The 24887-nt window shown below is 24.5% G+C and overlaps 2 protein-coding genes, 1 long non-coding RNA gene and 1 pseudogene across 3 annotated transcripts; all 4 read left to right on the forward strand.

Moving 5' to 3' along the window:
• Nucleotides 1–7450: 7450 nt before the first annotated feature.
• LOC114124443 (lethal(3)malignant brain tumor-like protein 3) lies at nucleotides 7451–11233 on the forward strand (annotated as a pseudogene).
• Nucleotides 11234–16410: 5177 nt separating this feature from the next.
• Nucleotides 16411–18734, forward strand: LOC114124455 (protein spaetzle-like). The gene is made up of 6 exons (XM_027987711.2): nucleotides 16411–16553; nucleotides 17699–17905; nucleotides 17988–18063; nucleotides 18135–18198; nucleotides 18346–18460; nucleotides 18515–18734. The coding sequence occupies exons 1-6, from the start codon at nucleotides 16411–16413 to the stop codon at nucleotides 18699–18701; spliced, it is 792 nt and encodes a 263-aa protein (XP_027843512.1). The 3' UTR covers nucleotides 18702–18734.
• Nucleotides 18735–20687: 1953 nt separating this feature from the next.
• LOC126551815 (uncharacterized) lies at nucleotides 20688–22840 on the forward strand. Its single transcript, XM_050206039.1, has 3 exons — nucleotides 20688–20918; nucleotides 22207–22327; nucleotides 22459–22840. Exons 1-3 carry the CDS (start codon nucleotides 20901–20903, stop codon nucleotides 22806–22808), a joined length of 489 nt encoding a protein of 162 aa, XP_050061996.1. The 5' UTR covers nucleotides 20688–20900; the 3' UTR covers nucleotides 22809–22840.
• Nucleotides 22841–23397: 557 nt separating this feature from the next.
• On the forward strand, nucleotides 23398–24752 carry LOC126551816 (uncharacterized). Its single transcript, XR_007605704.1, has 3 exons — nucleotides 23398–23529; nucleotides 24207–24389; nucleotides 24461–24752. It is a non-coding gene; the product is annotated as an uncharacterized LOC126551816 (long non-coding RNA).
• Nucleotides 24753–24887: the final 135 nt, after the last annotated feature.

Raw genomic sequence — 24887 nt, forward strand, 5'->3', positions numbered from 1 at the left:
TTTATTTTTTTATAAATTAAACATTATCATATTATGCAATGAGTTATATCATATTTTTTCTAAATTTTACAATGAATCTATTGGGTATAATTTCATTTGTTAGAAATGAAATCTTATGTCTTAAATTAACAAATTTTTAATAAAGAGTCATATTAACACATGTACAAAAACTAAAAATTAGAATTAATTTTTTATTAATTAAACATTATCATTTTATGCAATGAGTTATATCATATTTTTTCTAAATTTTACAATGAATCTATTGGGTATACTTTCATTTGTTAGAAATGAAGTCTTATGTCTTAAATTAGCAAATTTTTAATAAAGAGTCATACTCACACACATATTAAGAACTAAGAATGTAGAAAGCATACCACTTTCAAGGGGTTGGATATAGGCAATATTCAATAATTTTTGTGATTAGCTGGATGAGAGGGAGCATAGTATCTGTGTGGTCCTCCTACATATTAACAATTAAAAACTAAAAATTAGTTTTTATTTTTTCTTATAAATAATATTATCATTCAATGCAATGAGTTATATCATATTTTTTCTAAATTTTACAATGAATCTATTGGGTATAATTTCATTTGTTAGAAATGAAATCTTATGTCTTAAATTAGCAAATTTTTAATAAAAGAGTCATACTTAGACCTTAACAAAAACCAAAAATGAGATTTCATTTTTTTATAAATTAAATATTATCATTTTATTCAATGAGTTATATTATATTTTTTCTAAATTTTTAAATTCATCTAATGGGTATACTTTCATTTGTTAGAAATGAAATCTTATGTTTTTAATTTGCTAATTATTATAAAAATGGTGATATTTACACACATACAAAAACTAAAAATTAGAATTAATTTTTTATTAATTAACATTATCATTTTATGCAATGAGTTATATCATATTTTTCTAAATTTTACAATGAATCTATTGGTATAATTTCATTTGATAGAAATGAAATCTTATGTCTTAAATTAGCAAATATTTAATAAAATAGTCACATTAACAAATGTACAAAAACTAAAAATTTGATGTAATTTTTTAATAAATTAAATATTATCATTTTATTCAATGAGTTATATTATATTTTTTCTAAATTTTAAAATTCATCTAAATGGTACACTTTCTTTTGTTAGAAATGAAATCTTATGTCTTAAATTAGCAAAAATTTAATGAAATATTCATATTTACACCTTAAGAAAAACAAAAATTTGATGTAATTTTTTAATAAATTAAATATTATCATTTTATTCAATGAGTTATATTATATTTTTCCTCAATTTTAAAATGAATCTATTGGGTATAATTTCATTTGTTAGAAATGAAATCTTATGTCTTAAATTAGCAAATTTTTAATAAAAGAGTCATACTTAGACCTTAACAAAAACCAAAAATGAGATTTCATTTTTTTATAAATTAAATATTATCATTTTATTCAATGAGTTATATTATATTTTTTCTAAATTTTTAAATTCATCTAATGGGTATACTTTCATTTGTTAGAAATGAAATCTTATGTTTTTAATTTGCTAATTATTAATAAAATGGTGATATTTACACACGTACAAAAACTGAAAATTAGAATTAATTTTTTTATTAATTAAACATTATCATTTTATGCAATGAGTTATATCATATTTTTTCTAAATTTTACAATGAATCTATTGGGTATAATTTTATTTGATAGAAATGAAATCTTATGTCTTAAATTAGCAAATATTTAATAAAATAGTCACATTAACAAATGTACAAAAACTAAAAATTTGATGTAATTTTTAATAAATTAAATATTATCATTTTATTCCATGAGTTTTATTATATTTTATCTAACTTTTTAAATTCATCTAATGGGTATACTTTCATTTGTTAGAAATCAAATCTTATGTCTTAAATTAGCAAAAATTAATAAAATATTCATATTTACACACATGTAAATAATTAAAAATTTATAAATTAGTTTTTATTTTTTTATTAATTAAACATTATTATTTTATGCAATGAGTTATATCATATTTTTTCTAAATTTTACAATGAATCTATTGGGTATAATTTCATTTGATAGAAATGAAATCTTATGTCTTAAATTAGCAAATTTTTAATAAAAGAGTCATAGTTACACCTTTACAAAAACCAAAAATTAGTTTTTATTCTTTTATAAATTAAATATTATCATTCAATTCAATGAGTTATATTATATTTTTTCTAAATTTTAAAAAGAATCTAACGGTTATACTTTCATGTGTTAGTAATGAAATCTTATGCCTTAAATTAGCAAATATTTAATAAAATAGTCATATTAACACATGTACAAAAACTAAAAATTTGATGTAATTTTTTAATAAATTAAATATTATCATTTTATTCAATGAGTTATATTATATTTTATCTAAATTTTTAAATTCATCTAATGGGTATACTTTCATTTGTTAGAAATGAAATCTTATGTCTTTAATTTGTTAATTATTAATAAAATGGTGATATTTACACACGTACAAAAACTAAAAATTAGAATTAATTTTTTTATTAATTAAATATCATCAATTTATGCAATGAGTTATATCATATTTTTTCTAAATTTTACAATGAATCTATTGGGTATAATTTCATTTGATAGAAATGAAACCTTATGTCTTAAATTAGCAAAAATTTAATAAAATATTCATATTTACACATATGTAAATAATTAAAGATTTATAAATTAATTTTTATTTTTTTATAAATTAAACATTATCATATTATGCAATGAGTTATATCATATTTTTTCTAAATTTTACAATGAATCTATTGGGTATAATTTCATTTGTTAGAAATGAAATCTTATGTCTTAAATTAACAAATTTTTAATAAAAGAGTCATACTTACACCTTAACAAAAACCAAAAATGAGATTTAATTTTTTTATAAATTAAATATTATCATTTTATTCAATGAGTTATATTATATTTCATCTAAATTTTTAAATTCATCTAATGGGTATACCTTCATTTGTTAGAAATGAAATCTTATGTCTTTAATTTGTTAATTATTAATAAAATGGTGATATTTACACACGTTCAAAAACTAAAAATTAGAATTAATTTTTTTATTAATTAAATATCATCAATTTATGCAATGAGTTATATCATATTTTTTCTAAATTTTACAATGAATCTATTGGGTATAATTTCATTTGATAGAAATGAAATCTTATGTCTTAAATTAGCAAATTTTTAATAAAAGAGTCATAGTTACACCTTTACAAAAACCAAAAATTAGTTTTTATTCTTTTATAAATTAAATATTATCATTCAATTCAATGAGTATATTTTATTTTTTCTAAATTTTAATAAGAATCTAACGGTTATACTTTCATGTGTTAGTAATGAAATCTTATGCCTTAAATTAGCAAATATTTAATAAAATAGTCATATTAACACATGTACAAAAACTAAAAATTTGATGTAATTTTTTAATAAATTAAATATTATCATTTTATTCAATGATTTATATCAAAATTTTTCTAAATTTTTAAATTCATCTAATGGGTATACTTTCATTTGTTAGAAATGAAATCTTATGTTTTTAATTTGCTAATTATTAATAAAATGGTGATATTTACACACGTACAAAAAATAAAAATTAGAATTAATTTTTTTATTAATTAAACATTATCATTTTATGCAATGAGTTATATCATATTTTTTCTAAATTTTACAATGAATCTATTGGGTATACTTTCATTTGTTAGAAATGAAGTCTTATGTCTTAAATTAGCAAATTTTTAATAAAAGAGTCATACTTACACACATATTAAGAACTAAGAATGTAGAAAGCATACCACTTTCAAGGGGTTGGATATAGGCAATATTCAATAATTTTTGTGATTAGCTGGATGAGAGGGTGCATAGTATCTGTGTGGTCCTCGAATACATATTAACAATTAAAAACTAAAAATTAGTTTTTATTCTTTTATAAATTAAATATTATCATTCAATGCAATGAGTTATATCATATTTTTTCTAAATTTTACAATGAATCTATTGGGTATAATTTCATTTGTTAGAAATGAAATCTTATGTCTTAAATTAGCAAATTTTTAATAAAAGAGTCATACTTAGACCTAACAAACCAAAAATGAGATTTCATTTTTTATAAATTAAATATTATCATTTTATTCAATGAGTTATATTATATTTTTTCTAAATTTTTAAATTCATCTAATGGGTATACTTTCATTTGTTAGAAATGAAATCTTATGTTTTTAATTTGCTAATTATTAATAAAATGGTGATATTTACACACATACAAAAACTAAAAATTAGAATTAATTTTTTTATTAATTAAACATTATCATTTTATGCAATGAGTTATATCATATTTTTTCTAAATTTTACAATGAATCTATTGGGTTTAATTTCATTTGATAGAAATGAAATCTTATGTCTTAAATTAGCAAAAATTTAATAAAATAGTCATATTAACACATGTACAAAAACTAAAAATTTGATGTAATTTTTAATAAATTAAATATTATCATTTTATTCAATGAGTTATATTATATTTTTTCTAAAGTTTAAAATGAATCTAATGGTTATACTTTCATTTGTTAGAAATGAAATCTTATGCCTTATATTAGCAAATATTTAATAAAATTGTCATATTTACACACATGTAAATAATTAAAAATTTATTATTTAGTTTTTTGTTAAATAAATATAGTATGCTTAGCCCACGAATAATACCTTATTTCGTGGCTAAGCATATACTTGCAATCGGGTATAATATAAATATAAATAATGACACACCTATCCCAGTTTGATGAAATGGAATGTTTTATAATATTTAAAACTTCAATAACCGTCTCTTTAGATAATCGAAATCGGACTGCTAACCTCCAACCATTATTACGTTAATGATACGGTCGTGAATCGTGATCGTTCGGCCTTTTTTCTATTTTTTTTTCTTTTTTACTCGGCTGGAAAACGGCGAGGTTATAACTCCGCAAGAATGCGGTGCAAAATTCAATCACGGTCGTCGTGTATTGTACACGGAATGCAATAACATTAACAACAACAATAAGTACAACAACAATTAATACTATTATTGTTGCCACGATCTGTTATTGTTGGTGTTGCTGATGCGGTTGTGTCGTCGCTAAGTTGTCGTTCTGAAATGAGACTCAATATTTACTAGGAACCTATGCGGCCGAATACGTCATCATCGCTGTCCGAAGAGCCCGGTGTTCGGGGGCGGTACCCTCGCCGACCAAAAATTACGGCGGCGCTAGTCGTTCCGGCTAGACTCCTGGTCGTAAATCCATCGGTTACCCCAAGAAATGTTGATCGACTTCGACAATATCAGTAAGTATTGTAATATATTTTATAATGTTATTGAAATATTGTTACTGTGATATCACGCCAATTGCTGTTTAGTTCTTAGGGGTCGATCGACCGATTTCATGTACCAGGAGCGGCTAGTCGGAGGCGATGAGTGCCACTGCGATTTTCATGCGGCGAGCGGCAGCGCCGCCATAAAACACCGGACTGTTCGGATACCGAAGATGACATATTCGGCCGCATAGGTTCCTAGTAAATTTTGAGTCTCATTTCAGAACGACAACTTACGCGATGACACAACTGACACAGCAACAGTAATATCTACAACAAATAGTTTTAAGTCTAAGGCTGAGATGTTAACGTCCTAAAAATCTCAAAAAAATACAGTAAAAATTGTATGAAAATATTATGGTTTATTAGCAAATTAAAATTGAAGTAGGTATGTTTACACAACAATATAAATTTAAAAAGATAATTTTTTTTTTTTAATTGCGCATTGCCAGTATATTCAATAATTTATATTATCAAATTATACATAATAGTCATATTTACACACTTTAAGAATTAAAAATCGGTTTTTGATTTTTTATAAATTAAAAATTATAATTCTTTTATTGAGTTATTATATATATTTTTTACATATAAATAAATTCATCAATTCAATGATTTAAAACATATTTTTCAATAATATTTTTTCTAAATTTTAAAATGAATCTAATGGTTATACTTTCATGTGTTAGAAATGAAATCTTATGCCTTATATTAGCAAATATTTAATAAAATAGTCATATTTACACCCTTAAAAAACCAAAAATAAGATTTATTTTTTTATAAATTAAATATTATCATTTAATTCAACGGTATATAAAAAAAAAATTTGAAAAACAGTTAAATTCATATTTTTTTTTTTTTGTTATTATTTATGTAACATACCACATTAATGTTAGGTTTGTTAATTTCAAACACAGCTTTCAATTTAAACATATAAAAATAAAATAATTATCTTAAGCTTTAAGTGTATAGTATATATAATGTAGCTTATTAATTAAAATGTTTATAAGAAATTTAATAAATAGTAAAATTGTTTTTTTAATTGTTAATATATATGTAGATACACCACTCAATTTTATTTTTACTTATTTTAAAGTCAGCTCTGATATATTTTTGTAAAAAAAAAAACTAAATTTCACTTATCTCTAAAAATTTAATACGATTCATAATTGTGAACGAGCTTCCCATAAATACATAACACAATGATTGTGAATGTTTAGATGTCATTACTGGTAAGTAACTTATTTTATAATACTTCTATTTATTACATTTCAAAACTAATAAGTTTTGTTATTGCCAACGCTGGAGTACTAATCCAGCCGGGCTTCTATCAAATGGGTAGGTACTAATAATTATCTTCTGGCAAGTGTATAAACAGTGAGTTGGTAACACAGTAATATTTAAATTTGAAAATAAATAATTATATTTTGCATATTTATTGATATTAAGTTGGTGGTCCAGTTGAGAGAAAACTAGGAGTTTTTATTTTTCTATGTTGAAATTATTGAAATTGATAAAACATAAATTTATTTATTTATCACTCTGAGAGAACAAGAGAACTATAACCATAGACCACGAACCCTAGATAACGTACTCAGATATATCTTAGTCCTTATATTTTAGACCTTATATTTAAAAAATAAGAGTATAATGTTTTTGGGTACTAGGTACCGTTTAATGTATGATAATTCTATTATAAAAATCTGGCAATTATTACGGGGTCCAATTTTACGGTACGATGCCCATTTAGAACATCTGTGTTTGGACTAAAATATATATAATGATAAACTGATAAATGTAAATGATAATAACGGATAAATATTATTATTTCCTATATTATAAAACGCAATGTAGCCCGCCCGTTTTTCGATTGGGGCTTTTTCTTTAAGTATATTAAGAGAAAAATAACTAAAGAACAATGTTATTGATAAAACTATCAAAAACATCTAAGGTTGATCAAAAACATTTATTATCAAAATTGGAAAATAAAGTAAATAAGAGGAAACAATTGCTAACAATTTCTTGCTCAGATAATTCGATTAAAGAAAATGATGATTTTGACAAACAGTTGATTAATTTAAAAAACCACCAATAGACGAAAATCAATCTTCTTTAAAATTATCTAAGCCAACTAGTTTTCCAGAAGCAATGGATGATGATTATGATGATGATGATGACTATTCTGATCTCAAAGTATTACTTTTATAAATAACAATTTAATTTTGTATTAATTCTTTATATTTATATTTTATTTTAGACTCTTATAGAAGACAAAGATGTATTGAAATATATGGTTGAGATGCAGTCTAAATCTGCCCCTAAAAAATTGTTTGATAAACCTTTTTCAACTGAGAAGAACTTATTTGTAGTAGGACAAAAACTTGAAGGTATTGATCCCCAGCACGAAGCATTATTTTGTGTAATGACTGTATCAGAAGTTTGTGGTAATTGTTAATTTAGTTTGATTTTGTACTGTAGATGCAAATAAGAAATTACATTGAGGAGAGTTATGCTCAACTATTCTTTAACTAAAAAGATAAAGACAACTTCAAATATTATTACTATGATTAAGCATTATTATTTTTACTTAAAACTAAAAAATTTAAAAACAATAAAATATTATATGATATTTATAGTTTTTTCAATGAAAAGTAACTCTAAACCTCTAATCACTAGTTGCATTGTCAATATCATCCATTTTTTTAATCTTTGCATGTTAGAAAATTACCTTTCACTAGTAGCAAAATTGATCGACTAAGTTATTACTAGGTACATTAAACAAATTTGTAAGATTTGTTGAGAATTATTAATTACACATTCATTTTTTAATATATTAGTAATATTAGCCATTATTTCAATTGGGTTATTGAAAATACTAATAATGCTATATAAAACAAAACAAAAAGTAACACACATATAATATATATACATATGTATAGAATTAAATATACTGTGTGCTGTTAAAAACATTAAATATACTGATAAATTATGGAGCTGTAGTCTTAATCAAGCTATTCAATTTTTGCATCTATGCTTGCAACACCCTATTTTGGTAATGATGTTTTACTTAATTTTTTATTGTTTGTTATGTTTATATTTTTATAAGGATATCGCATTAAGTTACATTTTGATGGTTATCCAGATGATTATGATTTTTGGGTAAATGCAGATTGCCCGAATTTGTTTCATACTGGATGGTGTGAAATGAATTCACAGATTTTACAACCTCCAAACAATTATGAAAATGAATTTAATTGGATTAGTCATCTTAGAGAATGTCAAGCTTTATCAGCTCCAAAACACAATTTTGTCTCCTCTAAAAAAATTGATGTAAGTGACAGTAAATTACTACTTTATATTTGTTAAGATGTGTGATCTTCAATCTTATGTAACTGGCTACCTACTTAGTGACTAATAATATATTTTATGTTGTGAAGTGTAATTAAATTCAAATTCAATCTTATGTTACTAAAAAAAAAATCATCACTTAGATGGTTTTCAACAGCAAATCCTATATCATTTTATTTATTTGGTCACCATTTTTATGTACTTATTTCCCTGTTAATTTGATAAATACAAATGAAGTATTGTTAAGATATAAACAACTTCAGCTTCTAGTTTTGTAACAATTTATTCATTGTTTTATTATGTGTTTGATCATAATAATTATTTATGATTATACAAATGGTAGAAATTCCTTTAATTTTTTTATATAATTTGCATTATTTTGTTAGCTTTAAATTAAATTTTAAAATATATTATGTATTTTTTTTGGATAGAATTATAAAAATCAACATAAATTTCATATTGGAGATAAATTAGAAGCAATAGATAAAGCAACTAGCACACTTCCTAAACAATTAATATGTGTGGCCACTGTGGCTGATACCTTGGGTAATCGTATTCGTATTCATCTTGATGAATGGACAGATAATTTTGATTATTGGACTGATATTACATCAACTAATATACATCCAATAAACTGGTGTAATATCAACGGTCGAATTTTGTCTTGGCCCAGAGGTTATAATAGTTAGTTTTTATTTTGAACATCACTTAATTTATACTTGAGTAATTAAGTATTACAATTTTTTAGATAAGAAAAGAAAAAAACCCTTCAATTGGAATGAATACTTGAAAGAAACAAATAGTGATCCTGTGCCTGAAAATGCATTTGTCCATTGACCATTAAGAGATTTTTCGAATGAAATGACAATTGAGGTTGTTGATCTTGTTGTTCCAAGACAATTACGAATTGCAAGAGTAGTAGATATTAGAGGTGATGAAATAAAAATTGTTTATGATGGATTTGATGATAAGTATGCATACTGGGTTGAAGATGATAGTCCAGATATTCATCCTGTTGGATGGTCAGCAAAGACTAACCATCCAATTGAACTACCTCCAGGTATAAACATACCAATTATATAAATAATTAGGATAAATTAATAAATTTAATCTCAACTCTTATATTATGTTTAATTAATTTTAGACACATTACTAGAGTAAACAAGAAGTGAACACTTTAAAAATATTGCCCATTGATTAAATCTTTAATTAATAGTTCTGTGCGATTTCAATATTAACATTATAATAGTTGTTATTTTATATAAAATAACCTAACCATGTTCTTATATCATTTATCGTTATTAATTTATTATATGTAAATTTTAAGCACCTGGTACAGTATGGGAATGCGATATTCTTGGGTGTAAAGGTTATGGAAATTCATCGAATAGATTAAAATATAATCATGTTGAATTAAAAGATTGCCCATATGAAATTGACTCATGGAAAACAGCTGTAGCTGGGTTAGAAATGATGTATAATCGATTAAAAGCTAATGATGTTTTAATAACCACAAAATTGACAAAGGTAGTATTACATTTTTCTTTTTAAATGTTTTTTATATTGTTTTATACATCTTAATCAATTTAAGTCAATGAATATTTTATAGTTCAAAATCTAAAAGCAATATACATCAGGCTAATGATAAAAAAGAAAATTTTTATAAAGAATATAATAATTTGCTTAGGATCAAAGAAAAAATAAATGAAAGAAGGTATGATAACTTATATACTTATATTATAAGTGTCATTATTTTAATTATAGTTGATTTTATCAAAAATATAATTTACATTTTTAGATTAAACCTTATGTTGGCTACAAATAATATTGAACCAAAATGTAATTCTGATATTATAAATATATTTTCTAACAACATTACAAGTAGCAAAAATAACAACTTACGCTAAGCACTTGGCTTATCTCTTGTGGGTCATAATTTGTGTTCAGTATTTATGGAACAACAATGCAATTACTGGACCAAATATTATGCTCAACTGAGTATACCATTATTGAATAATACTGATGTAAGAAAATGGTCTGTTTAAGAAGTGGCCACTTATGTTAAAAAAGTAGTTGCTACTTGTACCTCAACAAGTTCTAATACTAAGGATGCAATTAGTATATCCGATCAGTTCATTTCTCAAGTATAGATTTCTTAGTATTATTATTATTGGTATTTTACAAATTCTTTATTAAGTGACTATTTTATATAGGAAATTGATGGCGAGTCATTTTTAATATTAAATCAAGATGAGATAATGAGTATATTAAAAGTTCCACCTGGTCATGCATTAAAAATATCCAATGTCATTCTACTGTTAAGACAGCAGACCTCTGGGATTGAACCTTCCTCAACATTAAAATATTGACTTTAATCAATAATTTGAAATTGTATTTAATACTTCAATCGACTAGTATTATATTTTTATTTTAAAGTATTTTTTTTTGTAAGTAAATATGAATTCTCCATGATAAACTATAGTTATCTTAGTATATTTATATTTTGTAAACGAAAACAACTGTTACAGAAAAAAAAAAGTAAATATATAATTATATTATTTTTAATTATTTGCTATTTATTGGATAGACAATTTTGTTTTCCTTCCCAATTGTTTTCATAGAAATTTAAAACTTCATGCTTTCAAAAACTACAACTATTAAATTTATTGATTTATTTAAAGTTATAACCTACTCTAGGTTATTTAAATCAATTATTATAAAAAACTTTATAGTATTCTGTTTAACAATAATTTTATACTTTGAATCTATGATAAAGGTAAAAATGTATAATAATTATATATGACGTTATAAGTATGTGAAATTTCATGATGAAAACATGTTTTTAATATTAAGTGTGGCTTTGGTAAAAATTTGAATCGTTTTTTCCTAGGGGTGTTGAAATCTGTTATTATGCTTTGATATAACTTACTACTATACCCGATGTATTACCTGATGATTTACCTTTAGTAACTTCTTCTGGTTTATTGTTGCGTTCTATAGGAATAGTTGGTAGGTTTAAGCAAAGAACTAAAAATTATTAAGACAGTCACTGAGATGCTATGTAAGAAGGATGAAAATCATGATGTTAACTTGTCACTTAAGGTTGCAGAATGTCTTGTTCGTACAAGAAAATTTATCAGGCTGAATTATTTAAATAAAAAAATATTAGAAACAGCCACAAAAAATAAAATTAAAAAACAAAGTAAACTAAAAAAAAAAAATGGTGTTTTGAAATAAATAATAAAGTGATAATAATGTATGGTTTAATTTAGAGTTTAAAAATATATAATTATCTATTTACTCAAAAATTGCTCATTAATGTCCAAATAAGTTCCTTTACTGCTATATCCTAATTAGTAAATTTTTAAAAAACATCAATCTATGACTTACTTGAAATTGTTGATCCATACAAAATGTTTTTCATTTGGACTGAACAACATAAATTACCATGTTGATTAGACATCAGATGGAAATACAGAGACTATATAGTATAAGGATTCACTCTAATATAGGGTAAAATCATGGTTGAAATTCCCAACATGTATAATTTTAAAGTTTTACACAAATCCCAAACAACAATTAACTAATTTTTAACCATGTATAAGGTGCAAGGTACATCTAATGAAGTAGACATTTATTTTCTTCAAAGAGAAAATGAAAATTTAAAACAACAAATATCCTCTTTCAAAAATCATCCTTTTGGGTAGGTACAACTCTATTGAACCTGATGAAAAAAATATTTGAATTTTACTTTAGTATTAGTAAAGCTACATTTGATATTATTGTTAATAAGTGTTCCAAAGTTTCTATTAATTATTATTGTAATTGGGAGGTTGAAATGCTCTCATTGCAACACCAAATTTTAATGACTATTATAAAATTAAGACTTAATTTAGTTTACTCAGACTTGGCATTCCGATTTAAACCCAGCGAATCTACAGTTGGTAATATTCTTTTAACATTTATCAGTGTTCTTTGTGATATTTTATATGTTAATTTAATGAATTCTGTACCTTCGTAAAATAAAAACCAAAATTGCCTTATCAATTGTTTTAATGATTTTAAAAATTGTAGAATAAATATAGATTGCACAGAAATTTCTTGTGATTTTCCCAACTCACTCATAGAACAAAAATTAACTTATAGTTCTTATAAGCTATAAATGCTAAGAATATAGTATTTTATTACTAGGAATTACCCAAGGGGGGGAGTAATGACCTTTTTTCCTCACCTCTAAAATATTTTGTCCTGGAGCGGTATAGCATGGGGTTTGCCGAGTGCGTCCTGAAATGACCTTTTTAATGTTCCTAGGACATCCAGAATAAGGTATCATCTTAGTGCGTCTCAAGAAAAAAAGGTCATATTTTTTACATAGCCTGAATGCGTCCCAGTTCATTTAGAATTACCCAGGGTGCACCACGAAGAGGTGAACTGGCTTACACCCCAAAAATATTATTTTTATTATTATTATTATTTATTTATTTTTATTATTATTATTTATTTATTTTTATTGTTATTTATTTAAGCTTACACCGTTAAGGTTAGGTGAGCATACAATTTATTAAAAAATGTTGTACGTATTTTTCATGGTTATAATCTAGTTTAGAAAACACTAATTTCCTTTCCGACTTACAGGCTTAGAACTGACAATGATTTTAATCATTGGCGTGGTTAAAAATGATAGTTTTACACATACATCATGTTAATATAATATTATAAATTTATTTTTTAAATCGTCAAATATAATTATTGTCATTATTACATGTTGTTTTCATTTCAATCATTTTTTGTAGTTATAAACTAATAACAAACATGAATTAAAAATGTTAGCTTAATGATTCGCTTTGAGCATAAAAGTTAATATACTTTTCAATATCATTTATTTTTCTGGTACTGTGTAGTTGAAGATCTTGTATCAGTATTCTGCATCAAAATATAAGTATCTATTTTTAATTGTGTTAAAACATAATTTTCCAGTTTATTTTTTAGATTTGTAATTAGTTACAAATTTTGTATTTTACAATACTATGATTGCGATTCATGGAATATACATCTTATTATTCTACATAGAGGAAACATGTCAATATGTCATAGATTGCGTTCTAACCACGGCAATGATTAAAATCATTGTCAGTCCTAACACCTAAGCCGTAAGTGGGAAAGAAAAATAGTGTTTCCTAAACGTTTAACCTCTTCAAATGCATGATAATTTTGTGAAAATACTTTTGTTGAGCCTAAGTGCAGTTCGACCACTACCTGTCGTTTAATTTGAGTGCAGTTCAACCATTACCTTTTAGGTAATAAGTGCAATTCGACTATCACAGTTGTAAATGCGCTAAAATGTACTGAGTTGTACGCTAATTGAATAATAAATTTTACGCATAAGTATAACAATTAACAAAACTAAAAATTTATATACATTATAATATCAATTTTTGAACACCTTCCCCCCCCCTGGCTACGCCACTGAATATTACACAATTAGTAAACAATTTCGGACTTTCACCAACACTGATTGCTTATTTTTAAGATTTACCAAATTTCATTTGTAAAATACCAAACTACAAAATTCATTCGGGATTTAACAAACTATATTATATAGATATCTTGGGTTTCACCTTCAGTATTCGTAGTTTCTTAGAAATGTATAATCATACTTAAAACGCAATTTATATGTAATTAACACACAATAAAAATATGTCGAAATAAATGTATTGCCTAATAAATGGACTAAACAAAATACAAATTGTTACCTAACATATTTTCAGTTTACATACCACTTCTTTAACTTTTCTTAAGGGCAGTGTAGTGCAGTACACAAGTTGGCTACGATACGCGCCAACCGGACTCACTCCACTGGAAGTGAAGTCCACACACGTGAATATTCTCTTCCTAAAAGAAGGGGGTACGAGTGCTACATACTGCACTCTACCCCTCCCAAGCGAAAAGACTTCGATAAAGACCCAGACGGTCGTTTCGATAATAATAGTTGAAAAAAAAAACTTCTTTAACGTAAAATATAGTAACATATAAATATATAAATTTATAATATAATACAATATAATATATATATATATATAATATATTTATGAGTAGGTACTTATTAAATTAAAAAGTCTAAACAATTGACAGATGTGTACTTCATTAGGTAGTTGATGTTCTATAAAATATTAAATAATTTACGAATAAATTATACTGGTACAATAAACTATTATGTTCACTATATTTATATATATATGGTCAAAGTCCCACTCCCAGTTCTCTGTAGTGACTTGGGCACTAGACCCCTGACTAGTGTTTCACAGTCATGGTCAGTGATAAAATAGCAATCAAGGTAACTGGTTGTGTGTATGTGTATATTAATAATGAAATAAATTACTTATATCGATTAATAATTGTAACAAATTTACGATCAATCATAACTTTTATACAAAATGACCAAATTGACATTGCTGAAATTTATACTGACTTTCATTATCACGGTAATGTACAAATAACATACTTATATCATTTTTTTTTTTTTAATTAATCTATTATAGTCCCTATTTCTGTTGATTGCCATATAATGACACCACTGAATTTTATTGAATTTTTAAAAGTTTTTTTTATTTCATCACGATGCAGAATCGTCTGCAGTCTGCATACATACCTAATGAATAATTTACATAGTTATGTACTCGTATTTCAAAAATCATGAAAAATATGTTAAATTTTGTTCAAATTTAAAATCTTGTAAATAAATAATAGGTAGGTAATCATTAGTAGTAGTTTATTTCTTGTACTCTTACTTATAAAATTTATTATTTTTTTTTTATTGTATTTTGATTCAATATTATAAGATATAAATAACTATTATCATTTAGAATTTATGTACAATTCAGCAATTAGAGGACGGACTTTAATTATTTGATTTTTTTAACCTCTTCTAAAGGCTATGACAGTGCTTTCTTTATTAAAAATGAGTTTCTCTGGTGTATTAATTTAAATAACCAATTCTTATTTTGGATTTATAGATATTTAAACGTATTTTTTTATTTTTACATAATTTTTTCAACTATTTTACACTAATCAATAGAAAACCAGAATTAAATTAATTGTTATAGTTATTAACTTTTTATTAATAGGTATTATATTTAAAATTTAAAATTTTCATATACTATCAGTAAAGCTGTTGAAAAAAGTAACCCATTAGATCTAAATGATCTACTATTTTTAGTTAAGTACTAAAAATAATTTTAATTTAACTTTTTAACTCATTATAAGATCCCAACCTTGACTATTACAATTTAATATTCATAAATATATTTTACTATTTTAGTTTAAATAATGTACTTTACTATTAATAGTAAAATGTATTTAAGCATACGGAAGTACAACTTAAACTCCCCCGCCTAATTTATACACACTAGGTTTGAAATTGCACAAATTGAATACAGTTTGAATGAATTTGTACTTTAACCATAAAATGTGTTTTCTATGCTTAAATATTATCTTTTATAAGGATTGAATTTAAGAGGATGGTATATTACTCTTGGTGATTATTTTTTATTTATGTACATTTTCATACTTTTATAACTTTAATATTATTAGTAATTTTTCATGTTGAATTTTTGTAAGACGGAAACAATACATACGGATAAAGAATTTTTATGGTTAATTTAATTTTAAAGGTTGAGTGGCACATTTCTATGGCAAAACACACTTCTGACAATAATTCACAGTGGGAAGAATATTCAAGTTCTCCAACTAGGAATAGAATAAAAATAACAAGTCTGATTAATCAAGATAATACAACTACATACACAACTTCAAGTTATAAGGAAGATCAACAGTAAGTTAACACTTTAACAGGCGTTATGTATAATGTTCCTATTTATTATTTAAACTTTCTTACTTTATAAAATTGTAATATTAATAACATAAGAAGAGCTCAGTTTTGAATGCAAAATATATAATTTTTTATAAGTCTCCGTCAATGTTTTTTTCAAGTAAATAAAATCCATTTCATATATCAGAGCATTAAAACTTGAGCTTTCTCGCATTTTTAGAAGATTTTTTAATGTATTTTTTTTATAATTTCTAGTGCATATTTATAAATTATATACAATATACATTTTTAGATAAAAATTAATCAATAGTGCAAGAAATATTATTCCAACAAACTATTATTTTTGAAAGTACTATGATTTAGTCTCAAAAGTGATTTTTTCACCGATCATCGCTGAAAAGTTAAAACCATAGGCTATGCATCCATTAAAAATTTTCAAATTTCATGAAATAATAAAAAAAATTGAAAAATTAATAAAACAAAAAATGTAGAAAAATTGAATCATTTTTTAAAACATTATTGAATTATTGCATTTTTTTAAATACATTTTTGCTATTTTTTTGAGGATTTTTATTATTTTGTAAGGAATTTAAATAAAGGGCTTAAATATAACTACATAAGTATAAAAATTCCACAAAACCCTTAAATATATACCAATATATCACTTAGTACCATGCTTAATATTGGTATAAAAGTATCTATCAAATGTACGGTTAATGCACCAGAACTTTTGCACCAAGTAAGATGGCTTGAAGCCAACATTTTTTAGGGAGAGAAGACAACATTTTTACTATTTTTTAGATTTACACGTAGTATAAATTACTCCCAAAATTACACCCGATACTAAGCACATAATTAATAATTATGAAATAATTTTAATTCATTTTTTAGAAAATATTTGATATGAAATAAGTGAAGAATAATATTTAAAAATTTTCATTTTTAGTTTAAATACAATAAACTTAGTAGGCATTTGTATGAAAATGTCAAGTTTAGACAAAAATCAAAATAATATAGCTACTTATTTACCATTAAATCGTTATATAACATATGATAATGACACCTATGTAATAAATCTACATTTTATTTTAATTTGTTGATTTTAATTCCGAGTCCATTAGCTAATCTTTACAATTTTTATGTTTTAGAAATGAATCTGTAATTGGTGTTGAAAATGTTAAAGTTATATTTTTATCAACAGCTAACTTGATAAATTCTTCTTCGATTGTTGTTCCAAATTCGATTGATGACAAAATTAAATTTATTTCAATCGATAAATTTATACCTGAACCAAACGCAATTGAGAAATGTTCATTAAATGGTAGTTACTGCGTCAAAGTTGATAACTATCCAAGGTAAACACCAAATAAAAATATTTTTTGAAATTATCAACTTAAAAACTAATCTACTTCAAATTGCTTGTTTTTTTGTTATTAGAGAAGATTTATTAAATCTTCTTAGAACCAGCAAGTTTATGTCAACTAATTATTATGATACAGATGATATAAATGAAGTATACACATTATTCCAAATTATGATACTTACCTACTTTTTAAATAACATAAATATGCATTTATATTTTAGGTGAATGATTTCGAAACAAGAATGTCAGATAGTCAACTTTCATCATTCTGTCAATCAAGAGTAAGTACCTACCTATCTACCAATATTAATATTTTACCAAAGTATTTTTTATTATTTTATATGATATAAGTACAAGTACATGCAGTAGCATCATTTAATACTAAATATACAATAATATTAATGCATCTATATTGAATGAATTTCTAGACAGAAACAATATTTCCAGAAGTCGGTATTACAATAAAAAACGAATGGCGTTATATTATACAAGATCCATCAAATGACAAAGATAGTTTTAAACAAGGAATTCGAGTGGAGAAATGTATGTAAGTATCAAATTAATAATGTTTAATAATTGTAATTAATTTAATTATTTATAGTGATGTTGAAATCCCATGTATGTTTGCTGACACTTTACCATTCGGATACATTTCAACATGTATACAAAAATATATCTACAAAAGATTGATGACGATTAAAGGTACACAAGAATTTTATTATGATAGCTTTAAATTACCATCTTGTTGTAAGTGCATGTATGGTATAAACCCCGAGCTGTTAACTTGAAAGGGTGGAGATTAAGAAGATCAAAGAATTCTTCATAAACAAACAGAAATCTTAAAAAAGAAACAAAATGTATTCAACGAAAAAAGTTTAAAAAAAAATTAATAATAATTAAATAATTAAACAAAAATAAAAGTATACTTATGTATTTATCTGTTAAATGCAATTCTGTAACAGTGTGTATAACACTTTAATAAATTATTTGTTAATAAAACTAAAATATAAAACATTCAATGATTCAATGGAGATATGATATGAACTAAAATAAAATTATTTTTTTTTAGTTGGTTCAATTTTTTTTAATTTTTACCTTTTTATTTTTGGAATTTTCACTTTATTGTATCATACAGTAATAATTGGTCTAAAGTATTCTAAGCCTAAATAGCAAGTAAGCAATAAGCGGCATCTACATAGTATTGCCCTCATATATTAGTATGGTTGTTTTACAATAAATATTTTTAAACAAATTGCTTGCATATGTGCAGTATTTCAGTCCTGAACTATTTTATAATGGTCAATAGTTAACTACCTACGAAGAACGGAAAATTAAAATTTATACCTGTTAATGTTACAATTTAAAAAATAGCGTATTACTTGTATAAATTCCCATTAATTATAGATGTATAACCTATGCTTAAAATAAGTACAGAATACTAAAAAAGCGTGGTGTACGATTTTTTTTGAAATATAGAGTCTGCTGTGTTATCATGGAAAATTATGGTTACGTTTTTGAAATATTAAAAAGCACATGAAAACATCACTAAGAAGGAAGCTAAAAAAATATTATAATCTAGATATCGTACTGAAACTAGGTTTCCACAACACCATGTCATGTTCCAAATAGTAAATATATAGATAAACATTAAACATGTGTTAAAATTAAAACGACATGATTTAGTGGAAACTGAAAACCCGGCTTAATAATCTGTTAATGTATAATTATTAATTAATAATAATTATATCCATAGACCTATCTTATATTTACTGAAGTATTACCACGGTTTAAGATATTATAATATATAATATACAGTGGATTCAGCCTAATGTGGGCACCGGTTAATATGGGCATCCACGTAATATGGGCAAAATGGTCTAGTCCCAATACAAATATATTTAACAAATGTTAAAAAAATCCGTATAATATGGGCACTTTTCGGTTTATGTGGGCAATTTTTATTTCATCATAGCATTAAAATGGACATATTACACATAAAATGTATTTAAAAACGACTAATATAATCAGGTTTCGTCTGATCTATGAGATAGGTAGTGTTCATCGAAAGTAATAAAAAGCATAACCATTTAAACTTAAATGTTTTATACTCCTTCCTTCTAGAAATAGTGATTTTATTTAGCATGTTATAATTAGTTTTATAATATTTTATAATAATAATTTTTTCCAATTGTATGATTTACATGTTCAAAATAACAACTTTTTTGGTATTATACATTTTTTTGTTATTGAACTAATTTCGGTTTTTATGGGCAACCGTTTAATATGGGCAAATAGGGCTGGTCCCAACGTGCTCACATTAAGCGGAATCCTCTGTATATAAGTGTATAAGTATCCACAAAAATGATAATTTTATTTTTATTAAGGTGGTCCGCAATCATTTTTACTATATCTAATTGGTCTGGCAGAGAAAAAGTTTGGGAAACGCTTTTCTATACTATATCTATATGTAGGTATATATTAGAATTATTATAGATGGTAAGCAAATTGCGTCAACAAAATTAATATTGTTTCGCTATTTTCTCGGTTTGCAATAATTTGTAACGGTACCTACTATTATACTACTATACGTCTATACCTACTTATAGAGTTTGGAATATATCTTTGGTAAATATTTCAATATATTACATAAAAAGAGGTATAAATGGAATTATTTGTCTGTTTATAATATCTACTGTAGGCCATATCTAAATATATCTGGCTTATATTATATGCTATTATATTATAGATACTAAAGTATAAATACACAAGGTGATAGGTATAATTTAAACACGTAATTTCAATTCGAATACCTATTATAAATCGTTGAATCTAAATAAATATATGATTTACCTACACAAATAATGTTTGATGTATCTATATAATATTGTAGTACATTAATATTATATTGTGTGTATAAATTGTATATTACATTTAGTACTTTACAATTCTCCAAAACATAAAATATAATTTTGTCCTTGTTTATAAGCATGATGCAGTTTATAAAAGTAAGTGAATTTGAAGTATTAAATGAAATTTAACATTTCATAATGTTGTATTATATGTATGAATATTTTATAAGAGATGTTAGTACGTAAGAAATAAGTTAAGAAAAACTATAGATAATAAGTAAAACAGTAAAATTCAATAAGTTAAGCAATAGTTAATTATTCACAGAAATAGGTTAAAATAACAATTGTGCAATTCGGTGCCAGTAAACTTTATATTACAGTTAGCATAGTAAGCAAGATATAATAATAAGAAATGTAAATAAATTTGTTTAATAATTTACTAATCGGGTTAAAATAACAATTACACAATAATCATAGTATCTATAATTGTAAATTTAACGTAGTAATAGAAAAATGTAGAACAATCGATAGTAATTCGATTGTAAGTGTAATATATAAGTGAGATGGCTAAGACAGCGAAGGTAGTCAGTGGTGGTGATCGTGTGACTCGATCACCACCGGACGTCGTGTTCAAACTTCAAATAAAGTATTTTGCGTTATTTTGTGTTTAACTTTATTTTGGTATACGTCCGAGTAATCGGCGTATACGACAATAAATAGGTACTTACACATATTAGGTAGCTTTCTACATAATAATAATAAGTAATATTATCTACTTGTACCAAAATACTCATCATAAAAAATAAAAAAAATACTGCCTAATTGATTTTATAATATATCAATCACAATATTTAAAACTTCATTCCGTATTTGTTAGTCATGTACAATTTTTTTTTTTTAATATATACCTAGTTAAATTGTATTTATATTTATATATATATATATATATATATATATATATATTTTTAATGTGTTTCAATATTTTTCCATTTGCAATTTAAGTTTTCATATTTTTTAAATTAAATTTATATAATACCTAACAATAGATAATAATACATAATATATATTAAAATATATCTGTAACTCCTAACCTAAGTATTGTTAACGGTTAAATGATTTTAATTTAATTTTTTTTTATTTTTATTTACGCTTCGATTTTATTTTAGATATTAATTAGAACTTGCAAATTTATCAGCATCAGATGTATGAATGTAGCTTTCATATAAATAGATTACCTACTGATACAATTACCTAGGTACTATAATTTTATAGACGTAGGTAGGTATCTATAAATTATTAAAGATGAACAATTAATTTTCCGAGGAAACTTTTGTTTAGACGTAAAACATTATCAGTTCTTACCAATATGTTAATAAAATATACCTAATATATGGATACAAATTTAATATAATTATTATTTACCTATTTATTGTCTCACACTTAGGGTTTTAAAAATATTCAACGAACACGAACTGTCGCTCATACAAATAAATTGCATTTTTTAAAGTATTATCACGATCACGGTACTGACAAAGAATCTGATTGTGCTGAACAGTGTTTACTCGGTAAGTTAATTTAGTATGTATAACGAATAGCCAAATTTTAAGTATACCAAAATTTTTTTTGTGATTGTTTTTAACAATTTTTATTGAGTCAATACTTAAATAATTCCATCACATGTTGAATTTAACTTTAGAGTGTTCTCAATTGAATCTATGCCCCGACGAATGTCAAACTGTCTCCGACAAATGTCAAATTGACCCCGACAAATGTCAAACTGTCTCCGACAAATGTCAAATTGACCCCGACGAATGTCAAACTGTCTCCGACAAATGTCAAATTGAACCCGACGAATGTCAAACTGTCTCCGATAAATGTCAAACTGAAATCAGTAATGAAAAATGTGGTAGATATAACAAGTACTCGTTTCATGACTTTTTGATTCAAAGTGTTACTTATATAGAAACACAGCCTTCTAATAAAGAGTTCTTTGAACCAAAAGGTACACTTGATAAACAAATTAAAATGGACAATAAAACAAAATAATTGAGTTAAAATAAAATTATGCTTATAAACAATTTAATCGACTATTATGAAGTATATCAAGAGGACGCTATACCCGCATGTGTTGTCTCTGTCTAATACACGCGTAACATAGTTAAAAACCGTTTTGCGCGGAACAACTTTATTCCCTCGATATTTATATCAAAATTACCAACATTTTAAATCCCATTAAGAAGAACTTTACCTGTGTTGTAGCGTTTTAATTTTTTTGATAGTGGTAACCAATAATTTTTAACAACATAATGAAAAAAACCTTAAGTTCTTAAACCAATAACTTAAATTTTATTCATGTTATCAAAAAAATTAAAACGCTACAACATAGGTAAAGTTCTTCGCAGTGGGATTTAAAATTTTGGTAATTTTTATATAAATATCGAGGGAGTAAAGTTGTTCCGCGCAAAATCGTTTTTAACTATGTTACACGCATATAAGACAGAGACAACACGTGTGAGTATAGCGACCTCTTAATATGTTATAAATGATACATGAATTTTGAAATAAATAAACTTAAACAGCACAGCTTGAATTTGAAAAAAAATTTCGTTTTACGTTATTTTGAATAAAACCGTTAAACAAATTTTGCGTTTATCGTTATTCAGAATTATAACGTCATACAATTTTTGCATTTTATTTTTCAGAATTTAAATATTACACGCATTTACGCACTTTTTTCAAAGTAACAGGGCATCACTATAAACTATTGGTAATACAATTATTCTATTAATGCCTACATATTTAATTTTAAAATAATATCTAATACAGGATTGCCCGGATAGGTTAGGATTATAAAATTAATTCTTGGATTTAATGAAAATATATCGCGTAGACTAAATATTTCTTTGAAATTAGTATATAATATTTATAACTATCAAATAATTAGCAATTAATTTTTTTTTTTAATGGTACCTATAGGTACTATTACTATATTATATAAAAATGTTTAGCGTTACGTTTTGTTTAATATATATTATATATTTTGTTATAGGTTACGTTTTGTTTTGTGTTATTTAATTATTTACGTTAATTGTTTTCCGTTATAATTACATTTACAAATTTCAATCGTTTTTTGTCAAATATAACGTTATTATAACATTTTCAAGCCCTGAATTAAATAGTGATATACATACCTACTTAATACTGCAGGGAACTGCTTAAAAGATGTGTATGTTATATATACTTATGCTACTAAGCAGTAAATACCTGAATTGTACAACTGGCTAGAGAAATTTAAATTTTACAATAATTGTTTTATGTTTAATATTATTTATAACTGTATTAATTAATAATATCTAAGTTAACCAAAACACTCTTTCTTTAGAGTAATTTATACAAAAAAATATTAAGTCTTATATCCTAATAGATTTAATCGATCATAATTAGGTACAATTTAAATACCTAATGCTATAATTCAACTAATAATTTGAATATAAAAACTTAAAAAAAAAAAAAATCAAAAACAATAAAGTTGATTGTCCGATTATATTGAGTACAGTTACAAGTTCCTTATAACATGTTCAAGACTTGGTGCTTATACACAATATGTCAATCGATAAACATTAACTGGTCTGTATTATCATTTTATAAGTACATTAATAACTGTTTATTCCATCTTTTTGTGTATTCTAAATTTTCAGCTTTAATCGACAATTTATCAAATTCATCAATGCTTATAAAGTATATTCAATAACATATTGAACTTCTCGAAGATCGGCTGATTACTGCAACTATGATTCACTACCAAACTGCACATGGTCCATGACTCTCTTCTAACCATAGAACACTGACAACATGACTGCTGCAGAGGATGATAATGAGTGAAATTTGATAGATACCTAAATGTTGTGAAGATAAATTGTTTTTAGCCTATTACACAATCGGCTAATAAATGTATCATGTCTGCATAAAAAATAAATTACCTACAATAACTTACCTATGATCAGTTATAGTAAGTTATATTATTAAATTATTTTAACATACAACTCATATAGGTACTAAGGTATGTTGTATGTATAATGTATATAGATAGTTAATAGTTATACAAGCATACCTACCCATACAGGG

This window comes from Aphis gossypii, chromosome X (genome assembly GCF_020184175.1).
Source record: "Aphis gossypii isolate Hap1 chromosome X, ASM2018417v2, whole genome shotgun sequence".
NCBI classification, from domain to species: Eukaryota; Metazoa; Arthropoda; class Insecta; order Hemiptera; family Aphididae; genus Aphis; species Aphis gossypii.